The following is a 16968-nucleotide window of genomic DNA, read 5'->3' as shown; positions in this document are numbered from 1 at the left end:
GCAGGGCAGGTGTGGCTGGAGCGGGGGGACGGGGCAGTAGGAGAGGGGTGGATGGACTGGGGCCTTGGGGGCGGTGGTGAGGTTTGGGCTTCTTTCTCTGAGTGCGATGGGAAACCCTTTGGAGGTTTCTGAACTGGGACATGACATAGGGTCATGACGTGACTGAAGTTTGAGCAAAGCCGCTCTGGCTGCTCTCTGGAGATTTGACTCTGGAGGCAAGAGCAGAAACTGGGCCCATCAGGGACCCGGGAGCCGTGGTGACCTGCACCGGACTGGTGGTCATACCTGTAACGGGAAGGGTCAGGTCCCAGATTTTCTGAAGGTGGAACATATACAATTTGCTGAGCTGGATCCCAGCCTTCACTTCATCACAGACAAGCGATGACGGGCCATTTCTAAGAAGATTAGCTTTCTCGTGTGCACAGTGGGGAAAACGCTCTCTGTCTTTATTGCTATTTCCCAGGATTACTGTCCTAATAAAACGTAAAGAAGAGTGTGAACACTCTTTGTGAAAAGTCCATAGTCGTAGACGGGTAATTAAGAGCCACTATTTATGGAGTGCTGGGCAGTCTCCTTTTCATTTACTCCACTTATCAGTCCTACACTGGGATCTTCTCATGTACATTTATTTATTTAAATTTATTTATTTATTTATTTTTGGCTACGTTGGGTCGTCGTTTCGGTGCACGGGCTTCTCATTGCGGTGGCTTCTCTTGTTGCAGAGCACAGGCTCTAGGCGCGTGGGCTCAGTAGTTGTGGCTCGCGGGCTCTAGAGCGCAGGCTCAGTAGTTGTGGCGCACGAGCTTAGTTGCTGCACAGCATGTGGGATCTTCCCAGATGGGGGATCGCACCCACGTCCCCTGCATTGGTAGGCGGATTCCCAATCGCTGTGCCACCAGGGAAGTCCCCTCGTGTATATTTAGAGACCACGGAAGTGAGGCTTAGAAAGCCACACAGAGAATAACCGGAGGGGGCCAGGGATTCAAGCCAGAGTCTTCTGATCTGTACCTGTGCTCTTAGCCGTCAGCTACATCACTTCCCCAGAAGGCATCCTTATTGTTCCTCAAAGGCCACTGTCTACAGGACAGTGACCCAAAAATATTCGTATGTTTGAAGCTGGTGGCGTGCAAAGCATCTTTCCTGAGGCCGCCCGGTGGTGCTTTAATGAGAATGTGCTACACCCCCCGCCGCCCCGCCCCGGCTCCACCCCGGAGAAGTGGGAGAGGGAGCAGTGGCTTTGCTGAGGTTATCATGTGTTTCGTTTTGTGTTTTATTATGAGGCTGTTTTGTTTAGGCACCTTCAGCCCAGATACCTTGCTTCCCAGTCTCCTGAAATGTCGCCCCCATCTCTGCTCGTGTTACGTACTGGCCAGTGATGTTTCTCTCGCTCCCCGCCCCGCCCTGGACCCCCGGCAGAGCACTGCGTGGAGTTCCAGAGGACCAGCAGCTCCGTGAACGTGAGCTCTGAGAACGCCACCTCTCCTGTCATCGAGTTCTGGGAGTAAGTGAGGCCCCTTCGCCATCGCAGTGTGGGCGGCGTGTCCCATAGACGGGCGCGGGGCTGGGGACCCCACGGGCTGCAGGGGACGAGTTTCTGCCTCCTCCTTTGGTGGCGCCGTCACCCGAGTGGCTTTTCCCCACCGTGCCTGTATTTGTGGTTAGGGCAGGACTCTTCCCGAGGCTCTCCTCATGCTGGCTGGGCCTGCGTCGCTCCCCCGGTGTGGGTCCGCCCCTCCCCTGTGGCTGCATGTGTGTTGCTTCTACTGCCCCTACCTGAAATATTGACATTCACCGAAGACATGATTCCTCACATCAAAGCATCCTAACCCTCCGGTTGAGAAAATATGTGTTTGCACCCCCTTCTCTGGGTTACACTGGTCCTCAGCCTGCCAGAGCAAACCTACCCGGGAACAGTTTGTCTTCGCCTCCCTCTCTGTCTACTCCCATCTCTGGGCAAAGCAGAGCCTCACGGATCAGAGTGAAGGAGCCGACAAGCCTTCTGACCAGAGCGGGAGGCCCGGCTCCACTGCCCGGACGAGCTGAGGCCGGCAGCACAGGTGGAGTCGCTCACCCTTCTCTCCCCAGGAGGCGGGTCCTGAAGATCTCGGACGGCATCCAGCACCTGGGGGCCCTGCGCTGGGAGCTGGCCCTGTGCCTCCTGCTCGCCTGGGTCATCTGCTACTTCTGCATCTGGAAGGGGGTCAAGTCCACGGGCAAGGTCTGTGCTCGAGGGCCCCAGGCCCCTCCCTTCCCTGGACCACCCTCCTCCCCCCGGGGGCCTCAGCCACCCAGGGGTTCCCCAAGTTGCACCTAGTCGGGGATGGGAGGGAATGACCCCACGAAGATTTCACATGTCTCTCTTCCTTTGATTCTGTGCCTTTCCTGGATTCAATGGTATGTCCTTCTGGTATTTGGGGAACTGGAATGGGAGAGAGAGAGAGAGAGGCAGGAGGGACCCGTGGGGAGGAATCTGATCTTGGAACACACCATGCGTGTGGGCACATCGCAAACTGAACATGGTTCATGGCTCCCTGTTTCATACAGCTGTTCTTTGGGAAAGCAATTCCGTTATGACTGTTAATCTCAACATGACTGTCAGCCACCCCGAGACGCTGGGGAGACTCGTTGACCTGGAGTGCATGAGGGCATCCCGAGTTCTCCTGGACTCCTGCCCTGGCGGCCTCTGACCAGGCTTCCCTCCTAAGCTGGCTGCCCGGTTGTGCTAAGCTTGTGAGCTGTGTGGGGACAGGGGTCACGTGTGACAGAGCTTTTTGTCCCTGACGGCTCTTGCCACTGTTCTAAACTTCGTGTTGGGAGCATGCCTAAGTTCGCTCAGTCACTCAGCAGATATTTGCTGGGTGTGTGTCAGGGGGACGGAGGGAGGGCGGGAGGGAGGGCTGAAGGCTGAGGGCTGAGCAGCTGCGGGGTGAGCGGGAGGCCGCAGAAGGCGAGCTGGTGACCTCCGCCGTGGGGTTGGCGGCTCCTCCCCGCGCCCCCCTCCCCGTCCCCCCACTGCTGGGGCTGCCCCGGCTCCTTACCTTCTCCTCTGCCCCTCGGCCAGGTGGTGTACTTCACAGCCACCTTCCCTTACCTCATGCTGGTGGTCCTGTTGATTCGAGGGGTGACGCTGCCTGGGGCCGCCCAAGGAATTCAGTTTTACCTGTACCCAAACCTCACGCGTCTGTGGGACCCCCAGGTAAGACGCACAGACGGGGCCATCCCCGTGCTCTGCTGGGCATCTCTGCTCCTGGACAGCCCCAGGCATCCACGCTGAGGGGGTGTCTCCACACATCTCCCCCTCCTGGGTTCACAGCTGCCAGGGAACCCAGGGGCCCTGAGGCCCTCGTGGTGTTTTGTAGTGTTTCTGGGGGGCTGTAAACGCGTCCTAACAGCCTTTCCCCCAGGCTCTCCCCTCCCACTACCTCCCATCCCCTCTGGGCGTCTCCTTTCATTTGGAGCAGCCTCTCTCTCTCCTGACCCCGCCACTGGCCCCTCTGTCCCGCCCTCTGCCCACAAGGCCCGCTCCTGGCCACGGCCCCCAGCCCCTCCCGGGGCCAGCTGGCTGGTGGTGCTGAGTTTCCTGTGTGCTGTCCAGAGGCCCCCGGCCCTTCCCTCCCGGCCCTTCCTTCAGGGTCCACCCGCCAGGAGGGGAGGTGTCTGCTGACCGAGGGTCTGGACGGCAGGGCCTGTACTGAGAAGCCTCTGCCGGGGTCTCGTCCTCTGTTTGGCAGCCGTGTTGAAGGCTGGCAAAGCCAGGAGGGGGCCGAGGGTGGAGAGGCCGTGGGTGAGCACAGCCCAGAGCCCCGCCCGGCCCGGCTGCAGCCTGAGCCCGCTCCCCTGGCAGAGGTCACCTCCTGGGGCCTCCTCCTGGGCTGGAAGGGCTGTGCCCCTGAAAGGGACGCCCAGCTCAGGGCGGACCAGAAATCGAACGGCTTTTCATACGTTTTTATAGTAAGGCAGTGGCACTGTCACTGCTGAGAGGTGAGAGGGGGCAACAGAGGAGGGAACAGCCCCCCAGCTCCCTCCCAGGCGGGGACCATTCCCACGAAGGCAGTGGCTCCCCTTTTGCAGAATGTGGGGTGGCTCTTCTCAAGCCTCCCAGCGCCCCCGGACGAACTATGAGCTCTTCCATCCTGAGTCCTGCGGCTGTCAGGGCTCCCAGAAGCAGCAGACCACTCGAGCCCGGAAGCCTCCCCAGCCTCGGCCCGGGCTCTTTCCCCACGACACCCTGTGGGATGGGAGCTCACCCTCCCGCCCCCGTTTCTGAGACCGATAGAGACACAGGGGCAGCCACCTCGTCTCCGCGTGGACCCAGGGGCTGCAGTCGGGCCTCGGAGCCAAACTGTAGAACCGCAGCTGCTGAAGCTAGGAAACCCCCGACGTCATCTCTGCAAATGTCTCGCTGCACAGATGAGCAAACAGGGCCCAAGGTCACGTGGAAGGAACGGCAGGCTGGGACCCAAAGTGCCGTGGTGGAGCGCAGGCAGCAAGCAGGAGGTTGCGGGGCAGCAGAGCCGGGCGAGGCCTCGGAGGCCGGGTGTGGGTTCGGCTTGGATCCCTCGCGCAGAAGGGAGCCGCTGCGGTTCTGGAGCAGTGGTGTGAACCGGTGGCTGAGCCACAGGCCACCTTTGCCTGGAGATCAGGCCGGGAGACAGGCAGGTAGAATGAAAGAAGAAAGAGAGGGTCCAGCGTCTCTGGAACTGACCTATGGCTTCTGTGATCGACGCTCTCTTTGTCCTGACCAGCTGTTTAGCTAACAACTGCTGAGCGCCCGCTATGGCCCTGGCGTCGTTAAGAGGGTCACATGCATTATTTTAGCTAATCCTCACCGCTGACCAGTGAGGTGTCCCCATCTTATAGACAGGAAATTAAGGCCTAGAGAGCTTAAAGAACTTTCCATCCGCACACCTGCACCTGGAATCCAGTTCTGCATGATGACAAGCCCCACAGGTTTTATGGTCTCTTGAAGGCAAAGTCCTGTCTGCTCGTCTTTGTTTTTCTCGCAGCTCATTCATTCAGCAAAGATTTATTGAGCGTCTATTTTGTGCCAGGTATGTTCTAGGTGTAACGTTTGCTATGTAATAGCTGCCGGCAAATATGAAGAAGGTGGACCAGAGCGCCTTCAACTCTGAGAGTTAAAAGGCCGTAATTCTGTGTCTGGGTTACTGCAGGGAATAAGACCTCTTTCAGTCTTCTCTCCAGGACACCATCCTTCCAACCTGGGCAGCTGCAGGCTGTGCAGGCAGTGATGTCTTCAGAATCCTCTGAGCCCACGGAGGGAGACGTTCCAAGAGCCAGGCTTGGTCCTGAGCTTCCGAGCAGACTTATTAACGGCTGGTCCTGGCCCCCTGCTGAAGCCCGCCTTTATGTCAGTGAGCAGAGCAGCCTCTGCAGGGCGGGATGCCCCCCGCCAGAGCCCTAATGGACAGTAGTTGGCACTCCCCAGGAAGTGTGACAATGCCAGCCTGCATTTGCCTGGCACTTGAGAAAGTTGCACAATTCCTGCAGCACAAAGACCAGAGTGCCTCTCTCGGCCAAGCTCTCGGTCTGGAACGGAAGCCAGGCAGAGACACTGCTGAGTTTATCTCATTGGCCAGGCTGCTGTGCGGTGGGGGATTGCCACCTGTCCCGGCACCCCCAGCACCGTCTCTTTCCCACTGGGGGGCGGCCCCGGGAGACTCCGCTGGTGCAGCGTGTGCTGGGTCCTGGCGCTTTTTCTTTCCCTCACCCTGATCCTTTGTTCCATTGCACTTTGGTAGATCGATAAGGACAGGGGCTGGGGACGGGGTGTCCAGAGAGTCCTTGTTGAACACCTGAAACCTCTACCTTAAGCTCTCGAAGGAAGGGTTTATTTAGGGAAGGAGGTTGGAGCCATTGATTAGAACGAGTCTTTTCATTTTGATGTCGTGCATTGAAACCTGCGGGACCTTATTATTACTGGAAGGTGAGTTGCTTCTTTAAAATAACAGCAACGACAAATAGGCCAATAGCTGACATGTGTATTATGTGCTTACTGTCTGCCAGGCCCTTCCCTAAGTGCACAACACAGTTTAGTCCTCACACTAATCCCACGAGTTAGGTGTAGCCTCATTTTACAGATGAAGAAATTGGAGCTTAGAAAAGTTAAGAAATTTGCCCCAAACTACGAAACAAGCATGGAGGGAGAGCTTGGGTTTCATCCCAACTCGTCTTTTGGGGGAGTTAAGAAATTTGCCCCAAACTACGAAACAAGCATGGAGGGAGAGCTTGGGTTTCATCCCAAGTCGTCTTTTGGGGGTCTTCTGCCTTAATCACCATGATATACATTTCCCAAAGAATATGAATTATCTGGGAGTTTTAAGGGCTGATTTTTATTATTCTAGAATTAACCCTGAAGTGGGATAGGGAACTAATATTTCTTTATGTGTTAGGCATTTACATACACTATTATATTTGTTATTTTACCCATTTTATTTCTTAATATACCCATTTGTTATTTTACTTGTTATTATACCCATTTTCCTGATGAGAAGAGTGAGGTTCAGAGAGGTTAAGTGATTTGCCTAAGACCACACAGCTGGTTATTAACAGAGTTAGGAACTGAACTCAGTTCAGTTTGACTCCAAAGCCCAGGCTTACATACGATTGCCTTCCTGAAAATAGAAAATGTAATAGTCCTTGGGGTTGGACTCAGGTTGAAAACATCTTTCCTGGATCTTCTAGAAATTCTCTCTTCCTCTGTCCCCCCTCCAAGACCTCTTTTTATATTATTTTATTATTATTATTTTTTTGCGGTACACGGGCCTCTCGCTGTTGTGGCCTCTCCCGTTGCGGAGCACAGGCTCCGGACGCGCAGGCTCAGCGGCCATGGCTCACGGGCCCAGCCGCTCCACGGCATGTGGGATCTTCCCGGACCAGAGCACGAACCCGTGTCCCCTGCATCGGCAGGCAGACTCTCAACCACTGCGCCACCAGGGAAGCCCCAAGGCCTCTTTTTAGCCCACACTCCCTGAAGCGTTCTTCACTTGTATTGTCGGGCAGCCTTCTGCACCAGCCAAACACACCCTGGAGCTTTGTTCCCAAAACCAGGGCTCCCGGACGGGGCACGTTGCAGGTCGCCTGTGGTGGGAAGAGAATGGCTTGCCCTGCTGTCCTCTGGCCCTTCCCGCGGCCTCGTGGCTCTCTGGCCCCAGCAGGCTGGCCAGGAGCAGCTGCGCGGAGCCGGCTCGCCAGCCTCCAGCCAGTCTGAGCCCCGCACTCTGAGCTTTCAGGCCTCCTGCTGCCTTCTCCTCCGTTCTCCTCAACCTCTCCTCCCAACTCGGTCTTACTCTCCCGCTCCGGGCGAGGTGACCTGCCAAGTCACAGTTTTTCTTGTTTCTTCTTCCCAAGCCCAAGTCTGCAGCACTTCCTAACCGTGGGATCTGCACGTGCGCAGCCATGGAACATCTCTGAGGAAACAGAGTTTCCTGCGTGGACGGCGGGTCAGGCTGCAGCCTGGGCCCCGCCAGGCACGGGGAGTAGGCCTCGGGGGCCCGAGGCTGGGCAGGTCCGGGGCCGCGTCCTGGATAACCGGCCTGGAGACACCTCCCCGGCCCTCCATCCCAGCCTGGTGGGATCCTGCCTGTACAACCTTAGAACCTCTTGGCACAGCAACCTGCGCTTGGGGCTGCGATAATGAATGAAAAGGAACAGTGACCTTCATACCAGAGGCCACTGGGTCTTCCTGGGAGGACTCTCCTTGCAGAGCCTGGGGCAGGTTTAGGAGAAGAAAGGATTTGAGACGTTGCAAAGGAGCGACCAGGCTCCCCGAGGCACGTCTTCGGCCTGGGGCGTCCACGGAGTTTTGTGGCCTGTCCTCGGCTTCTCTCCTTTCATTCCTGCCTTTTCTTTCTCCAGCTTCTGAAATGAATTCGGAGACCCCCTTTCCTTTCCCCATGATAATTTTTCCTGAGGTTTAAAGAAGCTCCCCTTGGGCTTCCCTGGTGGCGCAGTGGTTGAGAGTCTGCCTGCCGATGCAGGGGACACAGGTTCGTGCCCCGGTCCGGGAAGATCCCACATGCCGCGGAGCGGCTGGGCCCGTGAGCCATGGCCGCTGAGCCTGCGCGTCCGGAGCCTGTGCTCTGCAACGGGAGAGGCCACAACAGTGAGAGGCCCGCGTACCGCAAAAAAAAAAAAAAAAAAGAAGCTCCCCTTGGTGTTTCGACCTTGCCTATTTCCTTGCTGGCCCTGGCTCCTCCCTTGGGGTCTTCCTCTGTGCTTCCTGCCCCGGACACCCTGTCCCTGGTGGCAGCTCCTGCCTCCCTAATACCCTGGGGAGGGGGTCCCCGTGGGCAGGAGGGGCAGGAGGTTAGAGACAGCCTCCCCCTGTCCTCACCCTCTTTCCCGCCCTGTCCCCACCCCTGCAGAAGTGGGAGGAGAGCAGGAGGAAAGAGTGCCCGGGGTGGATGCCAGTTCTCAGCAGCTGGAAGGCAGGGATTCCCACATCTGACTGTTCATTAGGGTCACCCAGGAAGCTTTGAAACAATACAGGTTTCCGGGTTCTCCTCTAGTCCTAGTTCAGGGTCCCACCTGGGAATGCTGGCTGAGGGGTCTGTGTTCTGATGCTGTCAGCTGGCATGCGTTCCCTCAGACGCACCGCAATGCCGAGGAGAGTGGGCGTTTTGGGGGGGGGTGAGTGGTGAGAGAGGAGGGAGGTTAGGGGTGGTCACGACGGTTAGGGATGTGGGGAGGGGACAGGTAGGGGCTGAGGAGCTGTACACGGAAGCAGCTGAGGCTTTGGCGCCCGTGGGCCCTGCAAGCCCGATTTTAGTGGAAGGAGAGCAGGGGCCTGTTTGGGGGCTAACAAGGAGGGTGGACATGAGACAAGAAATGGGGACCCAAAAGTGTTAGGACACCAGCCTGGCGATGTCCGTGGCCACGGTTTGGTGCTCAGGTCCCCTGAAGGCAGGAGGTGCCCAGGGAGGCTCTGTGGCCCCAGGACCACACCTCCTGTGGGTCTGCAGCACTGCACGTCCCGTTCGCCTTGATCTTCTTTCTCTTTGGGATGTTATTCTAGCTGTTAAATCTGAATCATAACATGCACAGGCTGGGCCAGCCAGCTGAGATAATAACAAGAACAGCCATACCCTATGTTTAGCTGGAGAGCTATCTTCCCCCCAAGGAGTACAAAGCTCTTTACAGATGACTTCTGTTCATCCTCTTGACTCTCTGTGACCTGAGGCTCACTCTTCCTGTTTTGCAGAGGATGTTGAGGCGTGAGGGGCAAAGCTACGTGCCTGTGAAGGCACTGACGCAAAGGACCCACAGCCCCGCAAAGCCTGTCTCTGGGATCCTTCCAATCTCGGCACACTGCCAGGGGGGCCTGGGGTGGGAGAAAGTGGAGGTAGAGCCCTGGGCTTTGTTTCCATTATAGAAAAGACGGGCCAGGCCTCACGTGGTTCTAGAGCACCAGCTCATCGGCCTCCATCGTGGGTCCTTTAGTCTTCCCCCAATGCCTGATGCCTGTGCCATCCTGGTGGTGCCCGAGAAACTCCGTCTAGGGGCCCAGGAAGTCAAGCGCATCAGAATAGCATGGCTGCGGGGCTGCCTGCACGGGCTGAGGGCAGGGGTCTGCCATCCTCAACCTGTGCCTGGCTTGGCTGTGGGCCTGTGTGGTCCGTGGAGCCCAGACAGCCTGGCTCCCCTGAGGCACAGCTTTCTTGCCTTTTCCCTGCAGGTGTGGATGGACGCGGGCACCCAGATCTTCTTCTCCTTCGCCATCTGCCTAGGGTGCCTGACGGCCCTGGGCAGCTACAACAAGTACCACAACAACTGCTACAGGTGAGCGGGGGGCAGGGCCTGAGCGCCTATCCCTCCAGGTGTGCTAGATCAGGGGAGATTTGGAGGGTGCACCAGCTCATGGATTTCCCTACGCCCCACCTGCCTTCACGCCATTTTCCAACCCCCAGGGCTGCCAGGTGGTGAGAGGAGCCAGTGGCAGCACAGGCGAGGGATTCCTTCCCCCAGGACGGGATGGTGATGGGTGGCCGGGAACCTCCAGCAGGGCCCAGCCCGGGGCTAATGTAGAGGGCAGTGGGCACAGGTGTGCAAGCAACCCGGCGCGGGAGTGACGTCATACAGTAGAGCCCGGTCCTGCCTGCTCTGTACCTGCGCCCCAGCAAACACTGAATCCCCTCCCTGTGGTTGCCTCGGGCCCACCTGGCTCATGTCAGAGAATTGAAGCCAATTTTAGGATTAGCTAAACAAAATCACATCATGCGTTTCAAAATTGAACTTAGGGGAGTACGGAGCATCTGTTGCTTGGGGTCTCCGTGCCCCTCTCCTCTCTGTTAACGTACCGGCACGCGCGGGGTCACGGGTAGTGTCCCAGGAGGCGCAGTGACAGCATGACAGGAAAGGGGAGCTGTGTGGCCAGGGGTAATGTTTAGATTCTGTTACTTCCTTAGGGTCTCATTCTTGCAGGATGACCGTGGGTTTAGTCCAAGTCTGAGCCCATGGAGTTGGGGACAGAACCAGCCCCTTGGGTTCCCTCTGCCCCTGCCAGGCCGGCGGCGTCCCCTGGGGTTCCTGCGTCCCGGCCTGAGGCGCTGGCTGCCCCTCTGACCCTCCTGTCCCCACCTCCCCACCCCGCCTGCAGGGACTGCATCGCGCTCTGCTTCCTCAACAGCGGCACCAGCTTCGTGGCCGGGTTTGCCATCTTCTCCATCCTGGGCTTCATGTCCCAGGAGCAGGGGGTGCCCATCTCTGAGGTGGCCGAGTCAGGTGAGTGGTGTTTTGGGGGGTGGGGGTGGGCCTAAGACAGGGGACTCTGTGAGCTTTGTTTGAACCTTCGCCAGCCCGCCTGGATCTGCAGGCATTCCTATTGTCACCTACACTGTGGGTGACCTCTCAGTGGGTACGTCCTGGGAAGACCTGGGATGGACTTAAACAGCAATTCCAGCTTCAAAAGGTGAACGGGTGTGCAGAGAACATTGTCCCCCCAACCCCGGCCTCCAGCTCCTCATGCTGGAAGCAACCAGTGTTACCAGGTTCATGGTTTTCCTTCCAGAAATAGTTTAGGCTTTTACGAGAAAAAGAATACACACATATCTGTACATACACATTCAAACACGCGTCCGTATTACTGTTTCTGTCTCTTACACCTTGTAACAACCAAGTGATAACATGCCGTGTACATTGTCCTGCATCCTGCCTTGTCTTGTTCCCTTTAAAGTGTGTCTCAGAGGTAAGTTAACTCGCGGCACGTGGAGTTTCCTCCTTTAAGCGCCTGCCTTCCCACCATGTGGTGCTGCTCTTGCTTTTTTTTTGTTTGTTTGCTTTTTCGTTTTTTTTGTTTTTTGCGGTACGCGGGCCTCTCACTGTTGTAGCCTCTCCCGTTGCGGAGCACAGGCTCCGGACGCCGAGGCTCAGCGGCCATGGCTCACGGGCCCAGCTGCTCTGCGGCGTGTGGGATCTTCCCGGACCAGGGCACGAACCCGTGTCCCCTGCATCGGCAGGCGGACTCTCAACCACTGTGCCACCAGGGAAGCCCTGCTCTTGCTTTTAAATAAAATCACAGACAGATCCCCCATCTGGGTAAGCGGCCAGTGTTTGCCTTGCTCACCCCCTACGCCTGTGGACCACCCACTTGCACCGGTAACAAGATGATTTTGATCGTGGGGTTCACAAGCTCCCCCCGTCATACAGGGCGCTGAGCAGCGGGAAACTGACCTCGCTGGTTCTTATTAAGAACGATCGTGTCTCTCTTTTACGGAGCGCTGCTCTGTGCCAGGCTTGGTGCCATGCGCTCGCTGGTGCGTGGGGCGGGTCCCAGCAGCGTGGGAGACGGGCGGAGGAGCTGACCACCGCCCCGGGTCCCTCAGTCATACCCTTCCTTTCAAAGGAAGCTTCCGATTGAGGACCCGGGCACTGGCATGTGACCTGTTCCTGCCGTTTGAGCCAGCTGAGGGCAACATTAATGTGTTTGAGAGGATGTGTGTCGTGGGTATTCTGAAACTCACGCCAGCTCACTTGCTGTAGAGTGACAGAAAAGGCTCGGGGCGCAGAGGTGGCCAGCGGTGGCCCCAGACCCAATCTAGCCTTGGAGGTATTTTCTCTGGAACTTTCTGGAAACCACACGGCACTTGCCTGAAGGGGGCATGATGGCTCTAGGTCTGTCAGGCCCTGCCACTCCCTCCTTTTACAATGGGGCAGCTTCACAAACGTCCGTGGCCTGCCTGGCCCCCAAGCTCTTTGTAAGTTTGAAACCTCTGGTTTGGGGGCAATAGATCTGGAGAGCCCTCAGGATTTGAGGTAGAACTTACAGAAATGCAGGTGCTAGACCCCCTTCCTCTTTTCTTTGGAATATCCTTTAGAATACTCACAGCCTTTAGGTTCTCTTCCTGCCAGTGAGAAAACAGTGGGCGATGCCTTGGAGACTGGGGACCGGGTCGAGGGTTGGGTGGCTTCTCCTGGGTGAGGACGGTGGAGGGGGGTAGCTCTGGGGCTTCCGCTGCCCCGTGTCCCACACTGGGAAGCCCACCTCGGGGTGGCCCTGGGCTGTGTCCCTCTCTCCCTGCCGCAGGCCCTGGCCTGGCCTTCATCGCCTACCCCCGGGCTGTGGTGATGCTGCCTTTCTCGCCCCTCTGGGCCTGCTGCTTCTTCTTCATGGTCGTCCTCCTGGGACTGGATAGCCAGGTATCGAGTGGTGGCCACTCAGAGCCCGAGAGACGGTGGTGTGTGTGGGCTGGGGGCAGGGAGCAGTGGGCATGACCTTGAACTTGATGCCCTGAAGGCCCTTAAAACAGCTGGGGGCTGGGCGAGTGTCGGGCGTGGATGCCCTGCCAGGGAACAAAGGGAGCTTTGGAGGGTGGGTCCGCTCTGGGGCTGTCAGGAGGCTGGCAGGGCTGCCCCGGGAGCGAGGCGCCAGCTGGTTGATGGAGCTTCTCGTGAGGGCTCTTGCCCTCCAACTCTTCGCCCTCTCGTCCAGTTTGTGTGTGTGGAAAGCCTGGTGACGGCGCTGGTGGACATGTACCCCAGGGTATTCCGCAAGAAGAACCGGCGGGAGGTCCTCATCCTGGGGGTGTCTGTCACCTCCTTCCTCGTCGGGCTGGTCATGCTCACAGAGGTGAGGGGCCGGGCGGCTTGCAGGTGGGGCCCGGCGAGGAGGAGAGCCCAGGTGGGCGACTGCCACCTGGCAGGGGGAGCAGGCTGCTGTAGTTTCAGGTCACCGCCTTCTGGACTTCGGGGCCCGGGGGCCCTGGTCCTTTCCCACCCCAGGAAGCACTGACCACCTGGCTCTGGGCATGGCTGAGGGGTGCTTTGGCTCCACGGAAGCTGAGAGGCATAGAAGTGCTGGGCTGGGAAAAATCGCCTCTCCAGCAAGATCCCATGAGTTCCCAGGCAGCTGGCCCATGTTCCAGGGACAGACTTCAAAGGCAGAAAGGGAGCCCTGGGGTGGGTGACATTCTGAGTGATGCCTCAAGGGAGAAGGAGGGAGATGGAGTTCATCAGCTTGATGACACCCATGACGGCCCCTATCCTGACCCTCTGCCAAAAATGCACACTGTCCTGGACTTCTGGGTCAACCCCTGCGTGTTCTCAGGGGTGAGCTGACAATGGCTGTTTCATGCATCTTCCTTCCAAAAACAATAATCAAACATTATTATTGTCCCATGTCTGCTGAGGGCTTTACAGCTTACAAACTACGCGCTCTCTTAATCTCTGTCTGCTGTGATCCTCCCAACCTCTGCTCTGTGCCCCGAGGGTACCTGTTTCCTCTGGATAAAGTTCTGTTTGTCTTTCCTCCTGGGCAGGGCGGTATGTACGTTTTTCAGCTCTTTGACTACTACGCAGCCAGTGGCATGTGCCTCCTGTTCGTGGCCATCTTTGAGTCCCTCTGTGTGGCGTGGGCCTACGGTGAGTGACTCCTCCCGTGGTCCTGCCCAGGGCTCTCGGACAAAAGAGAGACCTCACTGCTCACACCCACCTTCTCCTCAGACTCCTCTCCCTCCCAACCTCAAAAATCTCAAGAATCCTACCTACATTGCTACCACTGGAAAAGCCCTCCAGAGGTGGCCTTGTCCACCCTCCTGGTGATGGCTGCTCCCGGGCCACCCAGGTGGGCCCATGTCCCGTCCTACCCGGAGCTTTTCAGCCTTTAACAACCTTGATCATCAGAAAGTTCCTGCCTTTGCCTAAGCCAAGTTCTGTCCACTGCTGTTTATGCCTACGAATTCCATCCAGGGAAGAGTCTGCTCCCAGCAGGGATTTGAGAAGACAGCCACGATGTCTTTTACTGACTGCTCCTTGCCCTTCCTGGCTGGTGTGGTCCCCGTCCTGATGCTCTGGATGCTAAAGGATGTCCTTTCTCCCCCTTCCTTCTCTTCTTCGTGGCAGGAGCTGGGCGCTTCTATGACAACATTGAAGACATGATTGGGTACAGGCCGTGGCCCCTTATCAAATACTGTTGGCTCTTCCTCACACCGGCTGTGTGCACAGTAAGATAACCGCCGGGAGGAAAGCCAGGTGAAGGGAGATGGTAGAGCACGAGGGTAGACGGGCCGTAGCCCTAGAAGGCACTTCTCCGTGGGCACTGAAAATCATTTAAAAGTTTCATTCATCCTCCTGTTGGGTTCTAGGAAATGCCAGCAGGATAGATTCTTCCTTTCCGTTTCACAGCAGAATAAACTGAGGGCCAGGGCTGTCAGACTTAACCCCACAGTGTGAGTCTAATGTGGCAGGTGCATCGGGCTGCTGAGAACAATACTGATAAGCACCGAGATAACAGTAGCAGCTCCAGAGCACGCACTTCCTGCTGGGAACCAAATGCTTTACACCTTTAACCCAGTCAATCCTCACAAGAACCCCAAGAAGTAAGAATTACCATTATATTCACTCTTCAGGTGAAACGGAAGCCCCAGAGGTTAAGCAGTTCACCCAAGCTGGAAGGTGGCTGAGAGCTGGGGCTCAAGCCCAGGCAGCTTGGCTCCGGAGTCTGGGCCTGAGCCACTAAACACTGCTGCTCTGGCTTTACCTGTGTCAGCAGCACCCACTGTGTGCCAAGTATGATGAGGCCGGGGGGACCCAGGCATGACCCCTGCCCTCCAGGTGCTCACAGCCAGGCACAGGGCCATGTCCCAGTTGATGCCCAGGGGCACGGGGACCCTGGAGGGACAGGGTGGGTGCCCCGGAAGTACCTCCTGGGGGTGTGGATTTTGAGCAGATGTGGATGGAGTTTGGAGGCAGATTGGCCCAGCTGGTCGGGGGGACCCATGCTCCCCCAGCCGCGTCTCTTCTACTCTCACCCTCAGGCCACCTTCCTCTCCTCCCTGATCAAGTACACCCCACTGACCTACAACAAGAAGTACCTGTACCCGTGGTGGGGCGATGCCCTGGGCTGGCTCCTGGCTCTCTCCTCCATGATCTGCATCCCCGCCTGGAGCTGCTACAAACTCAGCACCCTCAAGGGCTCTTTCAGAGAGGTAGGGAACTGGTGGGGAGGAAAGCAGTCAGAGGGGGAGCTGGGGTCCCCTTGTTGGCAGGTGGCTGCCTGCCTGGGTAGAAGCTGGCACACAGGAGGGCCAGGGACCTTGGTGTGGGGTCAGAGGGTCAGAGGGACAGGGGGAGTGCTGAGCAGTCTCAAGCAGTCTCAGGAAGAGACAGGATGCCTCCAAGACACCACTGTGGTTAGGGTGTTGGCACCTGGAGAGCAGGTCTGGCACCTCTGAGGAGGCAGCGATGAGGGACGCTGGCAGACTTGCCCCCTTTCTGGCTCATGACGGACCCCTCCACTCTGCTTGCAGAGAGTTCGCCAGCTCATGTGCCCAGCTGAGGACCTGCCCCAGTGGGCCCGAGCGGAACCCTCTGCCCCGGCCACGCCCAGGACGTCGGAACTGGAGTCTCACTGCTAGAAGGCAGGCCCTGGGACAACGGGCCAGTGAGCCTGGCTGTGGGGACAGTTGCAGAAGGAAGGCACAGAAGCAGCTCTGCTGTGCTTCTCTGCCCCGCACCACCTGGGGTAGACAAGAGGGGACATGCTGGAATCCACCTGTGAGCTGGGCATCTCCCACCCCAAATTCCCTGCTCCAGGGGTGGCTGGACAGGTGTGAAAGGCCAGGATCAAGAGCATGCCCTTTGAGAGGGGCCTTGGGAGGCTGGGTGAGGCTGCAGGTGGGGGCGGGGTGGGGAGAGCTCTGTTTGGCGCCCTTCATTCCATTAAATCCACGTCTTCCCACCAGCTGCTAGCAGTTCCGCCTGGTTTCTGCCCCGCCCCACCCCCTCCTTGCTGCCTTGCCCACCTCCTCACTTTAAAGTGGGGCTTTAGGGGCTTCCCTGGTGGCGCAGTGGTTAAGAGTCCGCCTGCCAATGCAGGGGACAGGGGTTCGAGCCCTGGTCCGGGAAGATCCCACATGCTGCGGAGCAACTAAGCCCGTGCACCACATGGGCTTCTAGAGCCCACGTGCTCTAGAAACTGCGAGCCGCAACTACTGAGCCTGCGCTCTGGACCCTGTGAGCCACAACTACTGAGCCCTCGTGCCACAACTACTGAAGCCCGCGTGCCTAGAGCCCGTGCTCCACAACAAGAGAAGCCACCGCAATGAGAAACCCGCGCGCTGCAGCAAAGAGTAGCCCCCGCTCGCCGCAACTAGAGAAAGCCCGTGCGCAGCAACGAAGACCCAACGCAGCCAAAAATAAATAAATCAGTTAATTAATTTAAAAAAAAAAAAGGCGATGGAGGGGAGAAGGAGGAGGCACCTGAGCCCCCGCTAGAGGAAGGAGGAGGAGAGCGGCTGGGCTTCTTCCTGCCCGATTTCCCCTGCCGTTTCCTTGCCTGACCGCGCCTGTCCAAAGTGTGTGCGCACGCCAGGGGCTTGGTGCCAGGGGTATGGGAGCGGACAGCAGGGACCGCGGGCGGAGCAGGGCACTACCCGGCTCGGCCAGGAGAGGGAGCCGCTGCCTCGGGACCACCACGCTGCTCCGCTCGGAAGGAAGACGGATAGATGCGGATGC

General features: G+C 57.9%; 1 protein-coding gene across 3 annotated transcripts in view; it reads left to right on the top strand.

Moving 5' to 3' along the window:
- SLC6A13 (solute carrier family 6 member 13) overlaps positions 1 to 16186 on the top strand; it is a gene marked incomplete at its 5' end in the record, with an annotated part of 31327 nt that extends 15141 nt beyond the window's left edge. For 2 of the 3 annotated variants that reach the window (XM_079714648.1, XM_079714647.1), the window contains 11 exons: positions 1417 to 1501; positions 2086 to 2218; positions 3062 to 3196; positions 9695 to 9798; positions 10616 to 10740; positions 12542 to 12654; positions 12947 to 13084; positions 13773 to 13875; positions 14356 to 14456; positions 15270 to 15440; positions 15762 to 16186. In XM_079714648.1, coding sequence (XP_079570774.1) covers positions 1417 to 1501; positions 2086 to 2218; positions 3062 to 3196; positions 9695 to 9798; positions 10616 to 10740; positions 12542 to 12654; positions 12947 to 13084; positions 13773 to 13875; positions 14356 to 14456; positions 15270 to 15440; positions 15762 to 15869 — 1316 coding nt within the window. In that variant the 3' untranslated portion in view covers positions 15870 to 16186. Of the gene's footprint in view, positions 1 to 1416; positions 1502 to 2085; positions 2219 to 3061; positions 3197 to 9694; positions 9799 to 10615; positions 10741 to 12541; positions 12655 to 12946; positions 13085 to 13772; positions 13876 to 14355; positions 14457 to 14637; positions 14662 to 15242; positions 15441 to 15761 lie in introns of all 3 variants that reach the window. The other variant, XM_079714646.1, reaches the window with a different exon arrangement.
- Between the last annotated feature and the right edge of the window lie 782 nt (positions 16187 to 16968).

The sequence above is a fragment of the Hyperoodon ampullatus genome (genome assembly GCF_949752795.1).
Source record: "Hyperoodon ampullatus genome assembly, chromosome: 11".
In the NCBI taxonomy this organism is placed as follows: domain Eukaryota; kingdom Metazoa; phylum Chordata; class Mammalia; order Artiodactyla; family Ziphiidae; genus Hyperoodon; species Hyperoodon ampullatus.
Note: the sequence above shows the minus strand (reverse complement) of the source record. Positions and strands in the feature narration are given on the sequence as shown.